At 36.6% G+C, this 26,338-nt stretch overlaps 1 protein-coding gene across 2 annotated transcripts in view; it reads right to left on the bottom strand.

The window, feature by feature from the left end:
* The window catches only part of FILIP1 (filamin A interacting protein 1), a gene marked incomplete at both ends in the record, with an annotated part of 210,061 nt that overhangs the window by 40,351 nt on the left and 143,372 nt on the right, over positions 1 to 26,338 (bottom strand). For both annotated transcript variants that reach the window (XM_084227829.1, XM_084227830.1), the window contains 2 exons: positions 13,275 to 13,453; positions 17,539 to 17,712. In XM_084227829.1, coding sequence (XP_084083955.1) covers positions 13,275 to 13,453; positions 17,539 to 17,712 — 353 coding nt within the window. The remainder of the gene's footprint in view (positions 1 to 13,274; positions 13,454 to 17,538; positions 17,713 to 26,338) is intronic.

Raw genomic sequence — 26,338 nt, 5'->3', positions numbered from 1 at the left:
CGTTCTTATTTGGGCTGTTCAATGTTCTTCCAGAATCTCTTCCTGGAGGTTTGGCAACAGTGTGTTAAGTCAGGGCAGCAGTTATGCATACAATTATGCATCCTTTCTTATGAAAAAATAAAATCCCAAATTTCTCAAATATTACATAGTCTAGAAGTCAAGCAAATCAATGAGCATGGGAAAGTTAGGCAAATCAGAAAGTATTGGAGGGAAGAATGATGTGTATAGAGAAGTAGGTAAAATAACAGTATTTCCATGATTAGACTCCAGGACTTGGTGACATTGTAATAAGTGAAAAGACTAGGTAAACCAAAGTATTCCTCCTAGAATATTGCATACTGGATGTGGCGCAGTCATAGCCCATCATTTCGAGTTTCCCTCACGTTTCAGATCACACAAGTCAGAATAAAAGAAACAAAGTAATTCCCAGTGAACTCCTATAGCATATTAGAAGCTATACAGAAAGTATAAAGAAAATCCTTAAGGTAAGAATGAGTTAAGATTCAATAAAGTTGACCACTAGTTTGTTTGCAGTTGAAGCTCACATTCAGTCCCTGAATATTATTTGAATAGTTTCTTGGCGAAGAATTCACATCCAAGAGCTGAATATGTTATGCATTGAGCATGAAAGACTCAACCTTTGATTAATCTTTTCTGTTCAAACTTTTCACCACCATGAAGTACTTTCCAAACACAAGCATTCTTGGAAAAAAGAGTGCACACCCGTTAAGCAGCCAGAAAGAGCAACCTCCAAACACTAAAAACACCACCTTCCCAAGTTCCAACTACCTCTCTGGAGTCCAGGATTTGTAATGCTAATCTGAGAACCTTCTTCCATGCTGGAAAAAAAGGGGAAATATGAAAGTAATGGAGTTATTCACTGTGGTGCTAAGAGACAACACATTTTTCCAGTATTTTCCTTTCTTAACTCTTTCTTGGGTGTATGAATTTGTGCAAATAACTATATTTGCTTGGCATTTATTGTGATGACAAATGGCTGCCCATTTAGGGGCAGACTTCCTAACTTTTTTCATTCCAGAAGAATAATCTCACTTAATATTTTCAATACCTAATTTTGTCTGTGATGCTATTCAATTAAAAAGTCAATCCAACTAGGCTGGAACTTGGAGACCAAAACTCCCTATGGTTGGAAATTTTTACTTTTATCCAGTTGTTTTTGTAACCTGGATTCAGTTGTTTTCTCTGGAACTTATCTCACTAATGCTTCAAGTATTTTTAAAAATTTATGGAAGACTTTGGTCTTATATGTTCTAATATACAGAATGCCTGTCAGAATTGACTGATTGCCTGTTATTAAACTGTCTGGATTACAATCACTAGTATTAGAATATTGGCAGTTGACAAAGAAATTTTTTTACTTGTCACTGTAAACCACTAGTTATTCACTGTATTTTTGCCACTTGGGTAGGCTTTGAAGTTGTAATTATTTACTGTTGAAAATTTGCCTGTTGAAGTAACATTCTAGCTGGCCTGTTTGGTTTTTTCCTAGATTTCCACTGTATGTTTCCTAAAACTTGTCATCTGCTCTAGTTCCTGAGGCTCTCTGATTAGCAGTGAAAATCGGCTCTTCATTTGCATGTATAATATAGTGTATTGATCACAATCAACCTTTTTATACAAAAAATATAGTCATGACTTTCTGGACTCCATTTAATAACTCACAATAACTTCTGTGAAAAGCATATGCATTTAAATCCCTTAGGTTGTTATATGATTAGATTCAAATCTTTAGATACACTTTATTGTTTTCCATTTAACATAATCTGTTTTATGCAGCTGGTGGAAAAAGAAAATATTCCCTGGGTTATTCTAAGTCAGTCCAAGTTGAGTTTGAACTTTTATTTTCTTCAAGATATACAATGTGTTTTGTCATTTCTTTTTAATTTAATGATTTTTTGAATAAACAAAACTATTGATATACAGCAGTAAATTTATAACCTCAGCAAAGTTATTATAGCAGTTTTTCTTCCAAATGATGCTGATAGTTACCATATATTTTACTACTCATAAAATTTTATGTGGCTAAAAATCATAATACAGCTTTTAGGGAAAAAAATCATCATTTTCCAGCTATGTATTTTCAGTTACATATTACTCTTCAAATATATATCTTTATTACATAAGGTTTATCTGACCTTTGGGAACTTAAAAATGAAATACTAAATCTCCCCTTGACATAAGCCATATCCTTTACATTGATAATTCCCCTGAAGTGTTAGAAACCCGAAACCAGATCAGGGCAGAAGGAAATGACCTTGACTAAAATATGGTCATTTGTTTACAAATAAATTACCTGCACAACATGTGAAAATGACTGTACTGTCAACTAAGGGGCCCAAATTTTTCCAAATGATTTGCAATGTCATCTTTTAAATATATTGAATTTCTATACCAGCTATATTCTAGTTCCAGCTATTTTATTACCCCCATTGATCTGTCTATTCATGTACCAATACCACAACACCTTCGTACATATTGTAGCTTTAAAATGAATTTTTATTTCTGGAAGGAGACTTTTCTACTATTTTTTACACTCAAAATTTGATTTTTCTTGCATATATATATATAGTATGTGAACTTTGGAAGTACTTCTTTAGTAGCCATCCTTTCAAAAAGTCCTGATGGAATTTTTATTAGGATCAAGTTAAGTTGGTGAATTAATATATGGAGAAAATATATCTTTATGATGTTGAGTTCTTAGGGCCTAAAATACTGATGACCCTTTCCACTGACTTCTGTCTCTTTCATATCTCTAAGTAGCATTTACAATTTTTCTTTATGTAGATCTTTTGCATTCTTGAGTTCATTCCTAGAGAATTTATGTTTAATATATAGTTTATATTATTTTGTTCTTTGGAAATAAAAAAATGATTGATTTTTGAAAATTGATTCCCTGTAGTTTAATTCCTCGCCACATCACTTTACTGAATTCTTTAATTATCTGAGGTTACCTTTCATTTTTTCTGAGTCTATCAATAATCTACATACAAAAACAACTACCCCCCAAAAAACACAACTTATTTTTCCAATACTTTTCATTGTTCTCCAAATGTTTTAAATTGATAAAATGTAAATGTGATTTAGTGAAATTTCCATAATTTTCCTTTTAATATTTAATACACAGGTGAGCAAAAGAAATAATCACTTTTAGTTGGTAAATGTTATGTCTTGTGGAATGGACTTTATATTTGTTGTATTATTAACATAAACAACTATAAGATGGGTACTCAGTTACCCTTAACCTATGGATGAAGAAACCAAGAATCAGAGAGATTAGAAAACCTGTCCAAGGTTACCCATTACTGGTCTGGTCAATAAAATCCAGAGTAAGAATTGGAATTTAGAGCTATTTGGCTCCAAATAAAATGTAGGAGCCTAAGAAAACAATTATCTCTAGTTTACAGATTTTTGAGGGGGGACTGGCACCATGTAGCTAGATCAACCCAGACAAGAAATTAATTTCAGCTGAGAGGTTAAATTTAGCTCAGATGATCCTCTAAAGATCACAGAACATTTTAAGCACATCATCAGTACTCTGGAACTAGCCAAAATACCACATTGTTTTTCTTTAGCACACATATGACTTTTGCATTTTTATTTTAATTTTTTTTATTTTATTTTAATATTTATCATTTTTTACATTTTTTAGACAATATTTGCTTCCCCCCATCCCCTCAGATTGAGTCCCCATAGAATTTCATTCCCCGGCGCCCATGCACCATCACCACAGTCCCCTGTGTTCCTCCTTCCCTCCCTCCCTCTGATCCCCTCCTTGTTCCTCCCCTGCAGTATGTCTCTGGTTTATAATTGTCTGTTTTTGCTTTGTTGTGTTTTGTACTGTTATTATTTTTTTTACACTGATGTCTTATTTGGTTCCCCTATATTCTTGTTATAGGTGAAGCCATCCGTTATTTTTCTTTTTCCTTCTGGCTTATTTCACTGAGCATAATTCCTTCTAGCTCCATCCATGTTGCTACAAATGGCATGAGTTTATCTTTTTTGATTGCTGAATAATATTCCATTGTGTATATATACCACATCTTCTTGATCCAGTCATCTATTTTGGGGCATTTGGGGTTGTTTCCAGGTTTTCCCTATTGTAAATAGTGCTGCAATAAACATAGATACAGGTGCTCTTTTGAATCACTGTTTTAGTGTCCTTTGGGTAGATCCCTAGACTCATCACCCAAAGCAGTGGTAGTGAAGGCAAACATAAACACCTGGGATTACATCAAACTGAAAAGCTTCTGTACAGCCAAAGAGACATTAACCAAAACAGAGAGACACCCCACTGATTGGGAAAAAATTTTTGCACTCCATTTAACTGCTAAGGGACTGATCACAAAGATATACAAAGAACTCACACGGCTCAACAAAAACAAAACAAACAATCCAGTCAAGAAATGGACAGAAGAACTCAAGACATTTTTCCAAAGAGGAAATGCAAATGGCCAACAGGCATATGAAAAAATGTTCAACATCCCTTATAATCAAGGAAATGCGATCAAAACCACACTGAGATACCACCTTACACCAGTAAGAATGGCACATATCAAAAAAACAAGCAACAACAAATGTTGGCAAGGATGCGGTGAAAAAGGAACTCTCCTACATTGCTGGTGGGAGTGCAAACTGGTCCATCCACTGTGGAAAGCTGTCTGGAGATTCCGTAGTCTACTAAAAATGGAGCTACCATATTATCCAGCAGTTCTACTACTAGGGACTTTTGCATTTTTAAAAGTTTATTTCTAGAGAATTGAATGGAGTACTACCTTCAGGTCTTAAACTTATGTATATGTGCAGTATAATTGTCTTCATTTTATGTATCTTATCATTTCTAGAAGGACTTCCATTTCACCTTACCTTAGTTTACATTGGGTAAGCTTGGTCAAATCAGGTTTCCCTTATAAATTTAAGTTTAAATGTATAAGTAAATTTAAGACTCCTCAACAAAGTCCAGGTATCCTGAGCTAATTCCAGGTCATTAGCACTCCCTTTCTGGAGCTGGGACTCAGTTCTGGGACCCTCAGGAGGGTGGGCAAGAGGTCACATAGCCATCATCCTTCAATACTACCAATCTCTGAGGTTTACACTGTGGTCTCTGGTCTCAGTTGTCAATTTTCTCAGGTTGCTAATCCAAATGGGTCACAGTTCTGTCCTTATGTCCAACCCTGTCTCAGCAATCCCTTGTCTTCTAAGGGTTAGGGGGGAAATCAAGACATTCTTATAGAATTGTAGATACTGAAGCTGTCTCATGTTCTCTCCAACTGGACTTACTAATTTTTACTCTGTTTTTCCTGAATTATTGGAGGAAGAACCACAAGTTCTGCTGTGCTTGTTGCTGTAGACTGGATTGTGTCCCCCCACCCCAGCTATTCTCTATATTGGATACTTTGGAGGGGTTCCCATGCCAGGCCACTACATAGGTCTCAGCCTAATCTATCAAAGGTTGCAAACTAGGCATATTAGAGTCTAAATAGCCAAGAGATGGATTCTGTCTTTTATAAATTTGAATCAACATTGAAAAACTGGAAGATCTTACTAAAATTAGAGTTCTATCTTTTCTAGGAAATCAAAATTGGCAACATTGGTCCCAAAATCTAAAATAGAATCAATCACCCTGAACTGAATTGTGACTTTCTCTGATAGAGCATGCTCCCTCCAGCCCTGCTGTCCCTACCACTCATGGAATGTGCTAAAGAACTCAGTCTGCTTTATTCAGTTGTTGTCTGCTGCTACCAGGGCATTTAAGCTTGAGACCTTAGTGACCTTTGTCCAGGACAGCTGACTTCTGGCCTAACTGGTTGTGACCAGAAGTTCACAGAGTCATAAAATAGAAAGAATGACAGTCATGTGAAATAAGTTGCCTCTATTTCTCTCAAACAGGCCTCTTCAGTGAATCAGATACTGGTTTCAGGAATTGTCTGGCTATTTCCTGAAGCCTTTCTGAAAGAGAACAACTTAATGATTGGTTCATACCTAAAGAGGTTTTGACCATCTGACCACTTACCACTACTGGTTTCTCACTCTTTTTTTTAAATTAATTAATTTACTTATGCATAGAAGAACTGGGTGTAGGTCAGCAGTGCAGGGGTGGGTATGTGTGGAAGTATTCACCAGAGACAGATTGGGGAGCAGAACAGTGGAATCTACTGAAATAAACTGATGAGGGGAGCATCAGGGGAGACAGGAGAGCTCTACCTTGCCATGTAGGTTAGCTCCCTGGTCTGGGATTGAACTATCTCAGTAGCTGGTGATGGCTTGACAATGCTGAGACTTTAACCCCAGCACCACCTGGGAGGCCCTGGCTTCTCACTCTCAGCTCTCATATTTGAATTCCAAATACCAAACTCATTTTCCTCCTTTGACTTTTCCAGAATAAGGGGTATCAAATATCAGAATTGATGCCTTCCGATGTGTTACAAAAATCTTAAACAATAAAATATTTCTTGCTCATTACCTCTCAAACCCTCTTTTTAAATACTTCTTTCTTGTGACTAGTTTTTTTTAAGATTTTATTCATTCATTTTTGCATATATGAACTGGGGTATAGGCCAGAGGTGCGAGGGGGTGGGGAGACAGTGGTGAGAGGATTTACCAGAAATAGCTTGGGGAGCAGAACAAACAAATCTACTGAAATACACTGCTGAGGGGAGCAGCAGGTGAGAAAGGAGAGGTCTGTTGCACCATATGTGGGTTAGCTCCCCGGCCAGGGATCAAACTCAGGCCATCATGGTGATAGTGCTGAGACTTAGCCCCTAGGCCACTAGGGAGGCCGTCTTGTGACTAGTCTTTTAATTTATTATTACTATCCCATCCTTTTTTTTAATTAATATTTTATTTCATATAATTCTTACATCATTTTTCATTTTTGCACAATGTATGCATTATCATTTTGGTTATATTCCCCATACAATTGCACCCTCCCTTATTTTGACCTTAGTCCTTCCTTTCCCGTTCCCTGCCCCCCCCCATAGTGTGTCTCTGGTTTATAGTTGCTTGTTGATTTTGATTTTTACTTTGTATTAATTAGTCTTTTTCCTGGTCCCTTATTTAGGAACCAACTAAATTCCTGCTATGAGTGAGGCCATCCAGCCATCAGGTATTTTTCTTTTTCTTTCTGACTTATTTCACTGAGCATGATCCCTTCTAGCTCCATCCATGTTGCTGCAAACTGCATGTGTTTATCTTTTTTGATTGCTGAGTAATATTCCATTGTGTATATGTACCACATCTTCTTCGTCCAGTCATCTATTTATGGGCATTTGGGTTGTTTCCATAGCTTAGCTATTGTAAATAGTACTTCTATAAACATAGGGACTATCCCATCCTTTTTAATAAAATCAGAGTCCTTCCTGGACTCTGCAAAACTCTAAATACATTGAATCTAATCAACTAAATTGCTCACTTAGCCAGGTTAAATCCTAAGGTCTGAAAACCATCTTTACCATCTTTACCTAGAAAAAATTGCAACCATAATTGAAATTTACATTTAAATATAATCCAGTAGGTTCTAAGGTTGTAATATATATTGTGACCAGGAAGTAACATTACAAGATCCTAAATCATCAAATATAACTTAACTGCATTTTGTGGCATATTAAAATTTTTAAGGTAAAGTAAATGCATATGAGAAATATTTTTCACAACTGTAAATTCCTATTATTACCTTTAATTAATCAAACTATTTGGTTGATCAGATAATCTATTTTCCTATCCATACCTATTAAAGTTATATTACTCAGACTCTGAAGAGTCTTAAATTAAAGGCTGCTAACTTAATAACCTTGAGCATAACAGTTCTATGAAGTTTGGGAAAAACGTCTTCATTTCAGTCTCCATTAGGTAGTGGCATTTGCAATATTGCAAGGACTGGAAGAATTTGAAAGTGGAACTTGGTCCTGGCTATTCTTTCAGAAAATCAGTTGTAAAACATAATCCTCTGTGACTGAATCTGAAATCTAATTTCTCTTTTTCGTTAGGAATTGTCTATTCCCAGCAATTTCCTTAGTCCTGAGGAAAGAAAAGATTTTTTTTTTTTACTCTAAGGAACTCAGTTTAAAAATTAATTCTTCCATGTGGTATATATACACAATGGAATATTACTCAGCAATCAAAAAAGATAAACTCATGCTATTCGCAGCAACATGGATGGAGCTAGAAGGAATTATGCTCAGTGAAATAAGTTAGAAGGAAAAAGAAAAATATCAGATGGTTTCACTTATAGGAGGAATATAGGGCAATCAAATAAGACATTCATGTAAAAAAAACAATAAAAATACAAATACAACACAACAAAACAAAAACAGACAATTATCAATCAGAGACATCCTGCAGGGGAGGAGGAGGGAGAGGGATCAGAAGGAGGGAGGAAGGAGCACAGATGCATTGGTGAAGGAAATTCTATGGGGACTACATGGGGGAGGTGATGGGGGAAGCAAATATTGTTAAAAAATGAAAAATGATGTAAAAAATAAAAACAAAGACAAAATAAATAAAAATTAATTCTTCCAATTAACAATTGGCAAGTCACCTTAGTAGAAGAAACATAGCTGTTTGCTTTCCCATCTACTAAATAGGGATAGGAATTACAATCATATAGTTTTGTAAGAATCAAACAGACATATATATATATATATATATATATATACCTGGCATATTTGGGGGGAGAGGTGTCAATGAAAGCTAGCTGACTATTAAAAGGCATCTAGCAGAGTGTTAAGCACAGAGGAGAGGGCTCAGTTGTTTTCTGCTAAGCTACACCTATTGATTACTTTCTGTTTGATAAGCTTTGGTCATTAACATATCAGCAATTTTCTTCTACAAAGTTATTTACTGTAATTCTTCAAGCTACCAGTGACATATTTTAGAGGTAAGACAGTTATAGCTAAGAAACTTAACTACATTATGCCAGGGAACTATTGAGAATCTTGTTCTATAAAGTGGGCCAAGAATATTTCTCAGAATCCCAGGCTCTTGGAGCAATTTTTAAAAAATGTACTCTGATTGGCCATTCCCCTACATAAGCAAGTATAATAGTACCGCCTGTTCCATGAACCGCCAGGCAAATGCCCATTCCCCTTCCCTTTGACCTGAATAAATAATACCAAAATGGGGCTTGGAAGTTTTCTCTTCTCTTCAAACTGCTGCTCCTGCATTCTCTGCTTCTCTATGAGTTAAGGTATGTCTCTTTGGGATGCTGATTTGCACTTAAAAAAAAAACAACGAATTTATACTTGGAAGGTTTACTGCAATATTATATGGTGATGTAATTATTTATGTAGTCCCAGCAGAGCCTATAGAATCCAAAAGCTTTAAAATCTATATCTACAGTTATAGATTTAGACAGTTCTCCCCTACATCATTTACACACCCCTCAAATATTTCTTTAAGTTCCAGACCATTTTTCAGCATAACTGTGTTCTCTCTATTTTGACAATCTTAAAACAGCCTTAGTGAAGTTTAAAATTAAAGTCACAAGTCTTGCCGTCCAGACAGGGAATAAAATATAAACTCTAAGGTGATCTCATGTGTTCAGAATTATGCCTTTAAAGTTCAATTGACTTAGAATATGGACCAAACAGAAAATAGTATTTAGACAAAAGCACTTTCTCTACCCAATTTTAGCTATTTTTATTTTTAACATTAACAAAGCTAGGTAAGTCAAAGCATTTTTCATGTGATTTCCTCTGTTTTAATTTGGAAATCTATGTATAAAAGTAAATATGCAGTAAGTATGGCAATAAATTATGACCACAATCTGTTTTAAAGGAAGCCCAAAATAATATATTGCCCATTTAGGTACTTCATTTGCAGAATTTTTATATGAAATGAATTTAACACCTCCTAGAAAGTGAAAAATAATTTCTGCTTCCATAGTTGTTACACTTGTGGGGTCTATGTCAGTGACAATTAAAAGAAAGTAGCTTGAAGGGGGGTTTCATTTAGCTCTCCCATAACTAAATAAATAAAGTCGCCAATCCAAATAGAATGCAACAGTAATGTTATTCAAACTCAGCACCAAAATCAGTCCCCAAGCTGCTCCTTCTAACAGGTGCTGCCCCAAAACTTCTCCCATCCTGACACACTAGAGAATCCACTGGTTCAAATTTCTCTGAAATTTAAGTTTATATCATTATGACCATCATTCTGCCTATCAAGATGTTGTGTCGGGCCTCCCCTGGTAGCGCAGCGGTTGAGTGCTGGGCTGCGAAGCTGCCCACAGCCTCTGCAGCACGGGTTCGATCTCCGGCCTCTGGCGAGGGTCCCACATGGCACACAGACCTCTCCTGCCGTGCCCGCTGCTCCCCTCAGCAGTGTATTTTGTCAGTCTGCCTGTTCTGTTCCCTGCTCTGGCTCTGGTGAATCCTCTCACCCTCCCGTGCTTCTGACTAAACCCAGTGCTTGTATAAATAAATAAATAAATCTTTAAAAAAAAAAAAAGATGTGTCATAGTTCGGGTATAAGAGTAAGGGGTGAGAAGCCCCCCCCATACACACAAAAAGGAAACCTACTGTAAGCCACTTTGCATAAGAGACTCATTTGCATAAAGTTCTAGACCTTTGGGCAAAACTGTGATCTTACTTTAGCTACAGAGCTTTTCTGGGCCTCAATTTCTCTACCTGTAGAATGCAGACTAAGAAAGTGCTGATCTCAGAAATCTGTTGCAAGGCTGGGAGCCTCAGATTCCTGGTTTAGGTTACTGGCTGAACCTGGAATGCCACTACTAATCTTATACACCTGGGTCCCTTTTTATTATTTTTAACCAGCTTTCTGGAGGAAGTAACAAACCCTTTCAGAGCAGGACAAATGCAGAGAAATGGGGTCTAGATACTACTGGTGTGTCAATGGCCCCCTGGCCCTGTACCCTACCCAGTGGAAGAAGCTGAGTGATTATAAGGAGCAAACCTCTGAGGCCTATCTCAAGTCTCACTTTCTTCCTTCCTTTACTCATTCAGTACAAACAAAGGGAAATGCTTCCAAAAGAAAGTTCTTGGCTCTTTTTTTTTCTTCTTTTGCTCACAAAGAACTTTTCCAGAAAAGAGGAATGGAGTACAAAACAAAGAAGCAAACAAAGGACTTGGAACTTTGTTCTACAGTCTACAGAAAGTCTACAGAAAGACTTCCACTTGTGCTCAAAATCACTGACTCTTTATTAACTGTAGCTCAGCTTCCCTTGTAGGTGTGTGTCTGGTTGACACGCAAGTACCAGCCAGGGAGAGCTCCTCGGGCCCTGGTTGAGCCCGGAGGACATGGCGCCAAGTCACGGTCTGAAGTCCTGGTGGGGGGAACTCCTGGAGACTTGGCCCACAGGGAAGAAAGCCTCCTCGGGTCAGCATCCTGCCAGGCCCCATAAGTAGATCTAACTATGATCGGTTACTTCAAAAAGAGGATTTAACCCAAAGCAGATTTAGTAGGGCAGTTTCCAAAGGGCAGCAGAAATCCCAGGCCTGACCTTTGAGAAAATCCTGAAGGCTTCACTGCCTTGGTAACACGGCTAGTTCAGATCACAGAGAACTTCAGAGACGCTAACTTAAGTTATCAGGGTCCTAGAGGGGGTGGTTAATTAAGCATAAGTGGCATCTGTCAGGGTCTGTCCAATGCATGTACACTGGGGGTCGTCAGGGATTGATCTGGGAAAAGCAGCAGCAGCAGCAGCAGCAGCAGCAGCAGCAGCAGCAGCAGCAGCAGCAAGTACTAAAATATAAGCCCCGTGAGTCAAAAATTTAAAATTTAAAGTAGTGTGATTTTTAAGTATGAGTCAAAGTTCTTTTTATATTCCAGTGGTGCTGATCAAATTATCAAAACCATCTTAAGATAATTTTTTAGAATCTGACTTTGATTTTAAAAGCCTTCCACATAGAACTTTACTCAGGAGATGTGATGGCTGCAGTTGTTTTTGATAAAACTAAACTCAAAAATGGAGCAAGGGGTTGGAATCGTTCATCGAGAGTTGAGCAAGGTGAAGTTAGTAAGCAAATGGAAAAAGCTCATAGTATCATGTATAGAAAAGTACTGCATTAAATATAAAGTTTACCCTGTCATAGAAACTTCTTTGCAGTATTTTTGTGCTTGAGATAGGAAAGTTTATAAAGATCAAGGTGGTGGATTTTATTCTCACTGATGGGTTACTCTAAAATGTCAAACTAGACCATCTGTTTTTTTCAAACATGAAACTGATAATTCTTAGTTTATAGGAGCAAAAGATAGGCTTAAGGAAATCATGAATTACAAGTATTTCATGTAACACCTCCATTTCTCCTCCCCAAGGATGTGCCAAGTCCAATAATATTGGTAAATATTGCCAATATTTTTTTAAAAATCAGCACAAACCTGTTTTGTTGCATGCTTTTATTTACTCTGATTATGACAGATTTTTTTTCTTACATGTAAACTAATCTGGAAAAGTCATTATCTCCTTTTAAAAATTTAATCGATAATAAAGCTGGGATTGGTAAAAACTCTGAGTGACTCTTAATTTGCAAGATCTAAACACAGAAGCAGACACTTGGTAACTCAAAGCCTTAGTATTTGATGTCATTGGTTTCAAAAACTGGCATTCACAGACATATCCATTCAGCTAAGGGAAGGAAAGGAGAGAATATGCTAAAATTAAGATGCTGAAAAAACTGGACTGTATAGAAGAGTTAATTATAAAACATTTTAATTTGAAGTATGTGCTGCAAATATGGCAATGAGAAAATGACCTACAAAGACAGACATCAAGGCTCAATGAAATGTTTTTTACTTTGAGTTTAGTTATTTATGTTGAGTTTTAAGAGTTTTGCAACCCTAAGGAAGTGAAGCAGATAGTTCTAGCCACTAAGTAATTTATACACAACCAAATATAATGAATAAGATTCATTTTAAATGGTTAAATTTAAGCATTTTCTTTCCTAAATAAATAGAAGGCAACTAGCAGAAAGGGTTTTCAAATATAGATGTTTCATTGATCAAGGTCAAATATTGAAACAAAACCAAGTTCTGTGGGTTTGTTTCCAGCTTCATGGCATTACAACATTCTTGTGCTACCCTACTTAGGTGCATCCCCAAACACACACAAAAAAAACCACATTAATAATTGCAGGTAAAAGTATCTCACTTTCTATGGTCACAAACCATTCAGAAATTGGAATTAGACCCTGGGCACCTGTCTGAGGTGTCACCAGACCTAAGTCTGATCTCTGACAGGAAGGACAGAGATGACAGGCCTGCGAGAATCCAGTGTGGCTGGAGCCAGGTGTGCACATTACCTCTCCCGCTCCTGCTCCAGCAGGTTGGTGAAGTCGTCACTCTTGTTCATGTAGTCGGTGTGCTTATGCTTCTCATTCTCTAACTCATACACTGTGCGCCGGTGACACTTCTCTGCCAGCAGCAGCTGCTCTAGCATGCGCCGATAGGTTTCTTTCTGTTTTTCCTCAAGTCTGTCCAACTGAGTAAGCAAACATGGGAAAGAGCTTAACATTTTATTTCATTTGCATATGACTCTAAATAATTTGTTGACATTAGTCTAGGATTTATTACCTGAAGGGGAGAACATTGAGTCTGTTATTCTCTGCAATTTTCCCCATTCCATCATTTTCTCTGGCTAATTGGCTTTACAAACTAGCCATAATAAGGCTGCAGTGACTTCTCACCTGGCCCTTTTCTTCTATGAACCTCTGCATGGTTCCTATACTTTCAGAAGAGAACAAACTCTCACTGTTTTCATGAGATGGCGCAAAATGCTATGCTCTCAAAGAAAGAAGATAACATCCTTCCTGATCTCAGAAAAATTAGGAGCTTAGTATACACATATTGCAAATTGTTTCCCTGGGAAGATTTGAAGTTCTGTGCATTTCTAGGAAAAGTATATGAAAGAGACATAGGTGTGTTTTTTTTTTTTCCCCAAGAGAAGCTAAATCTGGGGATTTCAGAACGTATACAGACAGAGGACATGCCTCAGATAAAATAGGGCTTATCAGATATTATTATAGGGCCTTTGTACCTACTTCTCTGGCCAGGACATGAGCTCTTCAAGGGAGCATGCCTTACTGATCTTTTTAGTCCCTGGTGCCTACCACAGTGCCTGAACAAAATAAATGTTCAGTAAATATTTGTTAAACTGGACTGATTCTTTCAATATTGATAATTCTCTATCATATTCTTATCCACAGCTATCAACAGCAGCACTACTGACATTTTAGGCCAAATGTTTATTTTAGAAGGGCTGTCCTGTGCATTGGATGGCCTTTAGCAGCATTCTTGGCTTCTGCAGCTAAGAGGCCAGTAGTACCATCCCCAGATGTGACAAAACTATCCCCAGACAGTGCCAAATGTCCTCTGGAGGGAAAAATCTCTGACCCTGAGCCAACACTTTAGTTGAAACAGACATATTTAAAATCTATTCCACAGCCAACTTGCTCTGATCCCCTGGAGTAGATTCAGACAATAGTCACATCAGAATTATTCCCCATTTCCATTTTTGTCCTTCCATCATATGGAAAATCCAGCATCCTCTATAATTGCACAATACCTTTATTGTGAATAGATCATCTCTGGAACCTAAAATAAAAGGGATCTTATTCCGATAATCCTCCATGTCTCCTAACTAGATCTTCATTAACTTTGCTTAAGAGTAAATGACAGAGCCTCCCCGGTGGCACAGCGGTTGAGCGCTGGGTTGCGAAGCTGCCTGCAGCCTCTGCAGCACCAGTTTGATCGCTGGCTGCTCCCTGGCCACTGGAGGAGGGTCCCACATGGCGCGCAGACCTCTCCTGCCGCCTGCTGCTCCCCTCAGCAGTGGACTTCGGTCCTTCTGCCTGCTCTGCTCCCTGCTCTGGCTCTGGTGAATTCTCTCACCCTCCTGTGCTTCTGACTGTACCCAGTGCTTGTATAAATAAAATAAATAAATAAATATATCTTTAAAAAAAAAAAGAGTAAATGACAAACTGGTGGAGAAGCCCAGGCTAACTGGATACTGATGATATCTGAGATCATCAGGTATTGTCAAATTGTGCTTTTATGTCTCCTGGTAAATTTCTGTAGTCTCAAAGGAACAGTCTATACAAAAAACTTTCTCACTGGAATAACTGTTAAAAAAAACATTCTCCCATGTTTCTATAAATGTGATTTTTACCATGTTTTATAGAGTTTGTCAAGCATTGCCGAAATATCATAGATATGTGGAAGTAGCAATTCTCTCCCCCTTTTGGTCTTACCTAATGTATTATAAATAAGGACACTTTAAGATGGGTTCCTAGGTCTGGGAACAAGGGATAAGATAAAAAGATTAAAGAAGTTTTAAATATGTAGGTAGAAAAACAGAGCACCTAAAATTAGATGTAGGGATAAAGATGTCACCATTACAAACTCCTAAACATTGCAAAAACATAGGTATGTTTCAAATGCCACTCACTGAGGCCAAGGATAGTGCATCCACACAGACACCTCTGCCCAACCTAGGGTTTGCCATTTCCCAGAATTATTCACCTTTGATGGTAACAGGATGTGTCTAATGTGGACAACTGTCCCAGACTTACTGGAATCCTGTAGTATCTGAAGATTATTGTTATCTACCTTCTTTCCTTAACCATACCCTATCTCTGCTCTGACATTTGTAATAACATAAACCTGCATTGTGTTTAGTCCTGGGCTCAAGAAATATCATTCGACTTGAGATAAATTGACCTTGGAGAGAGAGATTTTCATATATCTATATAAATATATATATATATTTTTTTTTTACAGGCAACCATAGATGAGAGACATTCTGTAGGGAAGGAGGAGGGAGAAGGATCAGGACGGGGAGGAAAGAGCACAAGAGACTATGGTGATGGCGCACAGGTGAATTGGTGGAAATTTCACGGGGAAATCATAATTGTACAAAAATGAAGGATGATGTAATAAATATATATGTTAAAAAAGATTTTCTTATATTTTTAAAACTTATGAATGAGAAAACAAAAGCAAATTCTAGTTGGGTAACCAATTAAGATCCCTTTGGCTAAGTTGAAGCAGAACAAGAATTTGGGAAGGAAAGAAAATGAAACCTTAATTTCTTTGGAATTTTGGATAAGAGTTACAGACTTTGATATCATCGGCTTTAATTCACAAGGAAGTTTAAGGAAGTTAATATTTGTACCTTAATATTTGTACCCCCCCCCAAGGTATTTGGCAAGGGGCCTACAATATTGGGGTCACTGCTAATTATCTGGTGAGTTCTATTGAATAACTTAGCTGGGTTTAATTGGTATGGAAATTAGAATGAGCAGTGATAGTTCATAGATTAGAGGCAGTGATCCTGGTGTGTCTTTTGTGGAAGCTGAGTTCTCCAATCCAGGTTGTTATAACATAATGTTAAGTTGATGTTTTGACCCCTATATGTCTTTTACTTCTCAAATCCCTCTAACTTTGGAACTAATTAAGGATGTCAGCAATTATCACCTTTAGATCCCAGCAAATACTTATAGCTAATATTGTTGAGTACCATGTATGTACCAGAAACTATGTCAAAAGCTGTATAGGCATTGCTTCACTTAATCCTCCTACAATTCGATGAAATTTGAGTCTTACCCAAGTAACATTGATTCTCAGACATGAAAGTAGTTCCAGCTGATGACTGAATGCTATCATATAACCATCTATTAGCATTCTATGAAAAAATTAGAGCTCCCATTTATGTTTGTGTGTAGAAATTAAAAAATCATGGGACCCTCAATCTGTTGTGTATACTGTGATCTTCTCTGGATCTGTCAAACTGAGCTATTGCAAAAGCTTGACTTAAGTTACAAGTTTAAATAATAAATTGCATCATATTTTCACTTTTGATACTGATTTCACAATTATGAATTTTTTACATGAATTCTAAAATATCCATATGGCTAGATTCATCAACAGTTTCTCTATTTGGCACAGAACTTTTATACAATATGAGAGTATTTTCAACATGTAATATGCATCATTAGTAACAATAATCAATGGTTCCTAACACCATATTGTATAAGCATGATTAAATATAGCTCTACTAGATTTTCTTTCACGTTAAACGATAATCCTAAGCATTCCATTGAAATGTTCCTTCAGCCAGTGTATTTTAGCTACCCACATGAAAATATTTTAATTATAACAAAGAAACCAAAACACAGCAACTATGTAACTATAAATATCAACAATAAAATCAATTAAGTTTTATATTACCAATTTGATAATAATCCTGATAAACCAGTGCTAAAACTCAGTACTTCAAGCTTTCATACATATCATCTCTTAGAGAAACAAGAGTAATAGACTGCAAGAGCATGTCATTATCATAATCATATGAAGAAATATATTTCATGCATTAAGTATATTTAACAAAAGCTTTTAAAATTCTTATCCACAGTCCTTGAATTGCTTAATTACACCTTAATTCTATGTTGGGTTGTCATAAAAGATTTTGCCTTTGAACGAAAATGTTACAGAATATGAAACAGAAGAATGTGAAGCTATAAGTCTGCTGTGCCCTTCTAGGAGCACTTGCTAATGTCATATTTTTACCTCTGAAATAGGTTTCTCATAGACATCTTCTCCTATAGATTTTTCCTGGGCTAGGATGGCATCTCGGTGCAGGACCCGCAGCACTTTCTCTGGCTCTGCAGACCCGTAATGAGCCTCCAGAACCTCAGGCTTGGTTTTCTCTGTCTTCAGCATGTGGATCACATCTTCTCTGGCCTGTGGTAGAAAGTGCAACAAGGTAAGACAGTTGACTACATAAATATCATGCCAGGCTCACAAAATCAACACAGCATATTGAGTACATCCCATCTCTTCTGGGCTATTGGCAAATTCACTGGGTCTTCTGTTCGTATTTTTCACCAAAAGCAGATTGGCACGCAGATACTGTGCTTCAGGTTGCTAGGAAGCAGGCAAGCAGGAAAAGGGTTTATGCTAATATTAACTACATAAAAATTGCTTTATCTAAGTAGTGATGATTCTGAAAGGGGGGCAGGAAAGTTCCTCAGATACTTACCCTGTGTTAGTATGCCTTTGGTCAATGACAATTTAAAGTTTTCTGAGTTTCTATTTATGATCTCTATGTAGTATTCAATCCTGGTTTAAAATAAAACCCTGCTCTCTCCATTCCAGTTATAATTCCATGTGCAACTAACAAAAAAAAGTCTTTATTAGCAATTTCCTCTTTCCCATCAAGTGATTCATGTTACACAGTTAAAATACTTAGGAACTTACACAGTGCTGGGCTGGACTTTTCCATCTAACATATTCTCACTAAAGGTGAAATTTAACCCTTTTAATTTCCAGACTTACAATCAGATGAAGCAGGTTGGCAGGAACAGTTTTTCTTTTGGTCTCTTAACAAAATTATGATTGTTGAAGCGCATAAGATAAACATAATTATAGATTTTATATCATATTGATTATGGGTCCCCTTATATAATGCAAATAAATATATCTGGGTGTATTTTCTACTGGGTAGTAGTAATGATTGTTCTAATTATAATGGAGCTGACATTTGCTAAATGTACTCCCATCTGGTCATATACTTGTTTTTCCAGTTATGATGATGGATAGGAAGTATTCTAACTTTTTCCAACTTGTATTAAAGAACAAACTGCTTGACAACAAAATTCAGTTTGTGACTCCTGTGTTATGCTAACTATGGGTTTGAAATGATAAACCTGGCTCATTATCATGATATTTTAAATAAGGGTGCTAACTAGTTAGACCTGAAATAGGATCATCATAAAGTTTGCCTTTCTTTTTTGATTTTAAAAGATTTCTTTATTTATGCATATAAGAACTGAGGTATAGGCCAGGCCAGAGGTGGGGGGGAGGGAGGGGAGAGGATTCACCAGAGATAGAGAACAGAACAGGTAGATTGACTGAAGTACACTGCACCCCTCAGGGAGCAGCGGGGAGAGACAGGAGAGGTCTGCTACACCATGTGGGTTAGCTCCCTGGCAGGGGTCCAACTCATGCTGCAGTGGCTGCCTGATAGCTTTATAGTTCTGAGAGTCAACCCCTTACACCATCGGGGAGGCCCTATAGTTTGCCTTTCTTGAGATTTCTCACTTTATGCTTTTTCTTTGTCTCCTAGTTAATCTAATTCCAGATGGCTAACACTAATTTATTACATAAACACCAATGCACTGGAATTTGCAAATTTTTCCCCTGTTGTTCCTGCCACATATACATGTCCTAATTTCAAGATAAAAATAAAATGGAAAATATTTATTTTGAAGAACCTAGTGCTTTAGAATTAGCAAGAAAGTTAAAGTCAGAAAACTGTTTAATGGGAAGGCAATGTGTCTCCATACAAGGTGAAAGGACACAAGCATTGCTCCCTTTGGCAGCACATATGCTAAAACTGGAACAATACAGAGAATAGCATGACCCCTGCACAAGGATGACATGCCAATTTGTGAAACATTGCCTATTTTCTATACTGTCCAAAAACTAACAAGGATGTAAAACAATGGTGCTTAAATATATATATATATATAAATAAAATTGAAAGTTAAAGAATTTTATAAAAAGAAACAAAACTGTACTTTTATTAAAAAAGAAGAAATACATAATTCCTATTTAATATAAATGAAATAAAGACAAATAATGTAATAGAAAGTTCTCTTGTTCATGTACCAGTGCTGATAAACCACCTCCACTCTAATGATAGACAAGTCTATGCATAGTTTCTCTGAGGGTTAACACAAAGGAAACATAAAACCAAATCAGCCCAAATGATTATTCCACATTGTTTTTGACATTGTTTGATTCCTTTTAGAATTATTTCAAACACAGCAGCAGAGCTACAGATAGAACAGCTATTGAGCTAAGTGTACTGAAAACAGGATAGTACAAAGACTATAAATTTTCCCACCTAATATTTATCCTGATTAGTCACTTTCTGAGTAAACAGCTGAAGGAATCACAACAGAACTATTTCCAGGTGGCATTTCCACAAATGATATTTTGCAAAAAAAGGTCCCTAATTGTGGATAAAGATCATCATTTTTGTACAATGTATGATTTCACTGTTAGTATACATTAATAGATCTGAGCATAAAGGACATTAAATAAATCTTAAATCTATCAAATAAAAATTGGAATTCAAATACAAAAATAAAATTCACCAGATGGTATAGTAATCAAGCCCAGTTAGAAGAAGCTAAGAATTAACTTCCAATCCCAGTGTGATTTGTACAAGTGGTTAACAATACTTTGACCTAATTTTATTGTCCATGAAATAGGATCATGGTAACTTTCTCATATGATTATTGTTAGGATGAAATCAGTTATAAACAGATAACACTGAGCTTTGCACACAATAGGTGCTAGGTGATGTTAATAATTTACTGGCATTTCTCTTATGTTTCCATCATTTGATGCTTTTTTGCTGCACAGGGAGACGAAAAGAAGTTTATAAAATATATTCTTCCCAAAAAGAAGTTTATAAAAGATATTCTTCCCAAAATAGCCAAATAAAAGATTTATGACTGATACCATTTAACTGTGTAGAAATTTCACAATTTGCTCTGAACATTGTTTCAAAAGGAGTCTTTTGTTGCATGACAATTTCACATAAAATAAAAAATTCTCTGCTAGAGTTCTATTTTAATAACTAAAATTCATTAAAATAAAAATAAGAGATTTTAAATAAGAATCTCTTTCCAAAAGTTATTTAATCCCTCTGACTAAGTTCCCTTGGCTGTAAAATGAGGGCACTGGTCCCTCTATATAATAGGGGAGGGATCATACAAGGTTCTAGCAAGATAAAGTAAATAAAGGGCTTTTGAAACTATAGATAGGTTGCTATTTCAGTTTAAAAGTTTAAACTATTCAGTTTAAAAATATGTAAGTATTGTTGGCTTTTTTCTTCTTGACCAAATCTTCATCATTCTCTAAGAATTTTATTTCAACTTATGTGAAACAGCTATTTCTTCTCTCCCTAAAATCACTTATCCTTTTTTTTAATATTAAATTTTATTTTTATATTCCCCCATACAATTGCAAACGCCCCATAATGACCCCAATCCCTCCCCTCCTGCCCCCGCCCCCCAAAAAGTGTCTCTGGTTCATAGTTTTTTTGTTGATTTTGATTTTCACTTTCTTATATTCATTTTCCTAGTCCCTTATTTAAGATTTCTAGATTCCTGCTATGAATGAGACCATCCGGTATTTTTCTTTTTCTTTTTGGCTTATTTCGCTGAGCATGATCCCTTCCAGCGCCATCCATGTTGCTGCAAATTGCATGTGTTTATCTTTTTTGAATGCTGAGTAATATTCCATGGTATATATGTACCACATCTTCTTGATCCAGTCATCTATTTTTGGGCATTTGGGTTGTTTCCAAAGCTTAGCTATTGTAAACAGTGCTGCTATAAACATAGGAGTGCAGGTGTTCTTTGGAATTGATGTTTCTGTGTCCTTTGGGTAAATACCTAGGAGTGGAATTGCTGGATCATATGGAAGCTCTATGTTTAGTAGGTCCAGAAATCTCCACACAGCTTTCCACAGTGGTTGGACCAGTTTGCACTCCCACCAACAGTGCACAAGAGTTCCTTTTTCTCCACATCCTTGCCAACATTTGTTGTTGCTAGTTTTTTTAATATGTGCCATTCTCACTGGTGTGAGATGGTATCTCATGGTAGTTTTGATTTGCATTTCCCTGATTACAAGTGATGTTGAACATTTTTTCATATGTCTGTTGGCCATTTGCATTTCCTCTTCAGAGAAGTTTCTTTTTAGCTCTTCTGCCCATTTTTTGACTGGATTATTTTCTTTGTTGTTGCTGAGTCTCATCAGCTCTTTGCAGATTTTTGTGATCAGTCCTTTATCATTAGTGTTGGGTGCAAAAATGTTCTCCCAGTTGGTGGGGTTTCTCTTTGTTTTTGTTATTGTCTCTTTTGCTGTGCAGAAGCTCTTTAATTTGATGTAGTCCCAGCTGTTGATCTTTGCGTTCACTATCACTGCTTTGGGTGATGTGTCTGTAAAGATGTCTTTGATGTGCAAATCCCGTAGTGTTTCGCCTATATTTCCTCTATGTATTTTATGGTTTCAGGTCTTATGTCTAGTTCTTTAATCCATTTGAGTTGATTTTTGTGTATGGTGTGAGGTAGTGGTCAAGCTTCATTCTTTTGCATGTAGCGACCCAGTTTTCCCAGCACCATTTATTGAACAAACTTTCTTTGCTCCAATGCATATTCTTTGCTCCTTTGTCAAAGATTAGTTGACCATAAATCTGTGGGTTTATTTCTGGATTTTCTATTTGATTCCATTGGTCTGTATGTCTGTTCTTGTTCCAATACCATGCAGTTTTGATGATTATGGCTTTGTAGTATAGTTTGAAGTCTGGGAGTGTGATGCCTCCATTTCCTTCTTTTTTTTTCAGTAGAGCGTTGGCTATTCGGGGTTTTTGGTGATTCCATATGAATTTCATCAATAATTGTTCTATTTCTTTGAAGAATGCCATTGAGATTTTGATTGGAATAGCATTGAATCTGTATATTGCTTTTGGTAGGATGGCCATTTTAATAATATTTATTCTTCCAATCCATGAGCAGGGGATGTCTTTCCATTTCTTTGTGTCTTCTTCTATTTCTTTTAACAGTGTTTTATAGTTTTCTTTGTATAGGTCCTTTACCTCTTTTGTTAGATTTATTCCCAAATATTTGATTTTTTTTGTTTCAATAATAAAAGGGGTGGTTTTTTTGATTTTTTCTTCTTTAGATTTATTGTTTGTGTATAGGAAGGCTACTGACTTTTGCGTGTTGATTTTGTATCCTGCCACGTTACTGAATTGATTGATGAGTTGAATTAGTTTTTCTGCGGAGTTTTTGGGGTTCTCTATGTATATTATCATATCATCTGCAAATAGTGATAGTTTGACTTCTTCTTTTCCTATTTGGATTCCTTGGATGTCTTTCTCCTGTCTTATTGCCCTGGCTAGGACTTCCAGTATTATATGGAAAAGCAGTGGTGAGAGTGGACATCCTTGTCTTGTTCCAGATCTTAATGGAATTGCTTTCAGCTTTTCACCATTGAGAATGATACTGGCTGTTGGCTTGTCATAGATGGCCTTTATGATGTTGAGGTATGTTCCTTGTATCCCAAGGATTTCAAGGGCTTTTATCATGAATGGGTGTTGCACTTTGTCGAAAGCTTTCTCAGCATCTATTGATATTATCATATGGTTTTTATATTTCTTTTTGTTGATGTGTTGGATAACGTTGATTGATTTTCGGATGTTAACATCCTTGTGCCCCTGGAATGAATCCAACTTGGTCATGGTGAATTATCTTATGGATACATTGTTGGATTCTGATAGCTAAAATTTTATTGAGGATTTTTGCATCAGTGTTCATTAGGGAGATTGGCCTATAGTTTTCCTTTTTTGTGTTGTCCTTATTCGGTTTTGGTATTAGTGTAATATTGGCTTCATAGAACGTGTTTGGTATTGTCCCTTCCTTCTCAATTTTTTGGAAGAGTTTGTGAAGGATAGGCACTAATTCGTCTCTGAATGTTTGGTAGAATTCATTTGTAAATCCATCACGTCCTGGGCTTTTGTTTTTGGGGAGGTTTTTGATTACCATTTCAATTTCGCTGCTTGTAATTGGTCTGTTTAGGTGTTCTATTTCTTCTTTATCTAGCTTTGGGTGATTGTAGAGTTGTAGGAATTTGTCCATCTCCTCTAGATTGCTGAACTTGTTTCCATATAACTGTTCATAGTAGTTACTGATTATTCTTTTGATTTCTGCTGTGCCCGTTGAAAATCACTTATGCTTTAACTGAATTAATTTTAATATTCTGCACATAATACATGTTTAATTATTGGTTTAATTACTAGACACTAAATACTAAAGAAAAAGACTATGATGACCTAATACTGTGTGCTATATAGAATCACACTATTATAAATTTACAAAATGCTTTTTCAGGGCCTCCCCTGGTAGCGCAGCGGTTGAGCGCTGGGTTGTGAAGCTGCCCGCAGTCTCTGCAGTGCCAGTTCGATCCCGGCTTCTCCCCGGCCACCGGAGGAGGGTCCCACATGGCGCGACAGACCTCTCCTGCTGCGCCCACTGCTCCCCTCAGCAGTGTATTTCATCAGTCTGCCTGTTCTGTTCCCCACTCTGGCTCTGGTGAATTCTCTCACCCTCCCGCGCTTCTGACTGTACCCAGTGCTTGTATAAATAAATAAATAAATCTTAAAAAAAAAAATAAAAAAATGTTTTTTCATTGCTATAGTAATAATAATCATGGAAGGAACATGAGTATTGCTTTTGAATTTTTGCTATTTAAAATAATAAATCATTAATACTGTGGTTATCTGTTTAGTCAACATATTTAATGAAGATAATGATGTGATCATGGAAATATTTTCACTACTTTAATCACATGACTGAATTTATGTAAATATGACCCCACACTGTTGAGTTAAACCCTTTTATATCTCCATTTTGAGAACTTTGTTAATTTTTCTATAAATGAATGAAATTCAAATTATAAGAAAGTTTCTGTCCTTGAACATGACCATTTTCTTAGAGTTTTATCAGGAGCAAGTGATAGCAAATCTTAGGATACTAGGAAGCTGCTAACAGGCCACTTATTTAAATGCATGTAAAAGAACCCAGAAGGAAGCATACTTTGATGAGTACTCTAGAAAAGAAAGAGAAAGGAGACCAAAGGAGGATGAGAAAATAAAAATGTTCAATTTATTTAGTTCTGATGATGACAGGGAATAAATATGAGATTAGGTTATAGAAAAACACACAAAGGGTCATATCCTTTTTTCCCACTCTACATGGTCTCTCTTTCTGCCCTAGGAGGCATAAGAAGGCCAAGAAAGTGATGTTCCCCTCCCCAAGAACTGAAACTGTACCAGGTGCCACAAAGGGCTATCTCAATTGGCTGCGTAAGAAATTGGCTCAAAACTTGTGGGGGGCAGCAAAGAGCCACTTTGCAAAACCCAGGACCAACAGGTGAGTCTGTGATTCATCTTAAATAGCCAAGAAAGGGAGGTGGGCTTTGCTGGGAGCAGGAGCGATCAGATAAGACAAAGACAGGAATAGTCACCTAGATGGCATAATTGAAAAGAAGGATGAATGCAATCATTCATTCAATAAATATTTATGCATGTTTACTTTGTGCAATGTATTGCATTTAGTACTGGAGATATAATTGCATCCTCAGGGATTGAAGTCTAGAGGGATATAGACAAACAACTGAAAGGTATTCACAACATAATATGATAAGACTTTGGGTGCAGGAGCTATAGTAGGCTAAGAATTCCATTGAGAAGAATACTTAACTTGAATCTGAGCTATAAGAGGAAGCTTCCTAGAGGGCATGACCCAAATCTCACAATGAATACTTAAGACAGAAAAAAAGGGACGAGTTAGGATGAGAATGTGTTAGGTCAAGGGAAGACTGTAGGCAAATGTCAAGTAGTTTTAGGTGTACGACTCAGTGCAATATAAGATTGGAGTAGCAAACAATAGGCAACTCATGAAAAGTCATAAAGTGAGTTTTCATTTTACTACTGAACAAAAGAAAGAAGGCTTGGAATATTTAAGCAGCAAAGCAGTAACATGGTCAGATTTGTGTGGTGGATAGATCACTCATCTACTGTGTTAAAGATACAGACTGAAATTCTGAATCATGAAGTCTTGGTGTAACCCAAAAATTGCAATTTAAAGTATCTCTGCAGATATTTCTAAAATGCAGCTGTAATTAGAAACTTGTGCTCAAGTACAGGAGGATGAGTTAGTTCAGCATCAAAAACAATTAAAATGCCTGCTTTGTTGCTCAAGGTTCCCAACTGGGTTGTTTGTCTCAAGGGTTCTCAGTGTTCTACCTATATATCCATATTGCTAATGCTGATCCTTCACCAAGGAGCCATGCTACTTCAGGTCAGCAGGAGGGTACCTGGAAACAGTTGAGAAATGTTTGCCAGTTCTAGGCAAAGTAAGTGACCAACTGTCCCATTTTACCTGGGACGAAGGGATCTCACAAAACTGGACTTTTGAAAACCAGGACAGACCCAGATAAACTTGGATGAGGTCATCACTGAAGGATAAAGACTGAATGAGTAAGATAGTGGATATCCCAAAATGTTCCTGTATCTAACTGGGCGGCTATGGGGAATTACTATACTCAGGAACTGGATTTCATTGACAATATTTCCAAATTGTAGTTTTCTTTAAAGTAAAAAATGCCATTATTGATGATTATGCCTGGTGACAATTCTAACTAATTAAAATACTCTAATTAAATAATCTTAACAATTAAATATGTGGGGGGTTTACCTGTAGGGGGAAACCCATAATAAGCGTGAAGAATA

Source organism: Talpa europaea (assembly GCF_964194135.1).
Source record: "Talpa europaea genome assembly, chromosome: 2".
In the NCBI taxonomy this organism is placed as follows: Eukaryota; Metazoa; Chordata; class Mammalia; order Eulipotyphla; family Talpidae; genus Talpa; species Talpa europaea.
The sequence above is the reverse complement of the archived record's forward strand: the minus strand, read 5'-3'. Positions and strand labels throughout refer to the sequence as shown.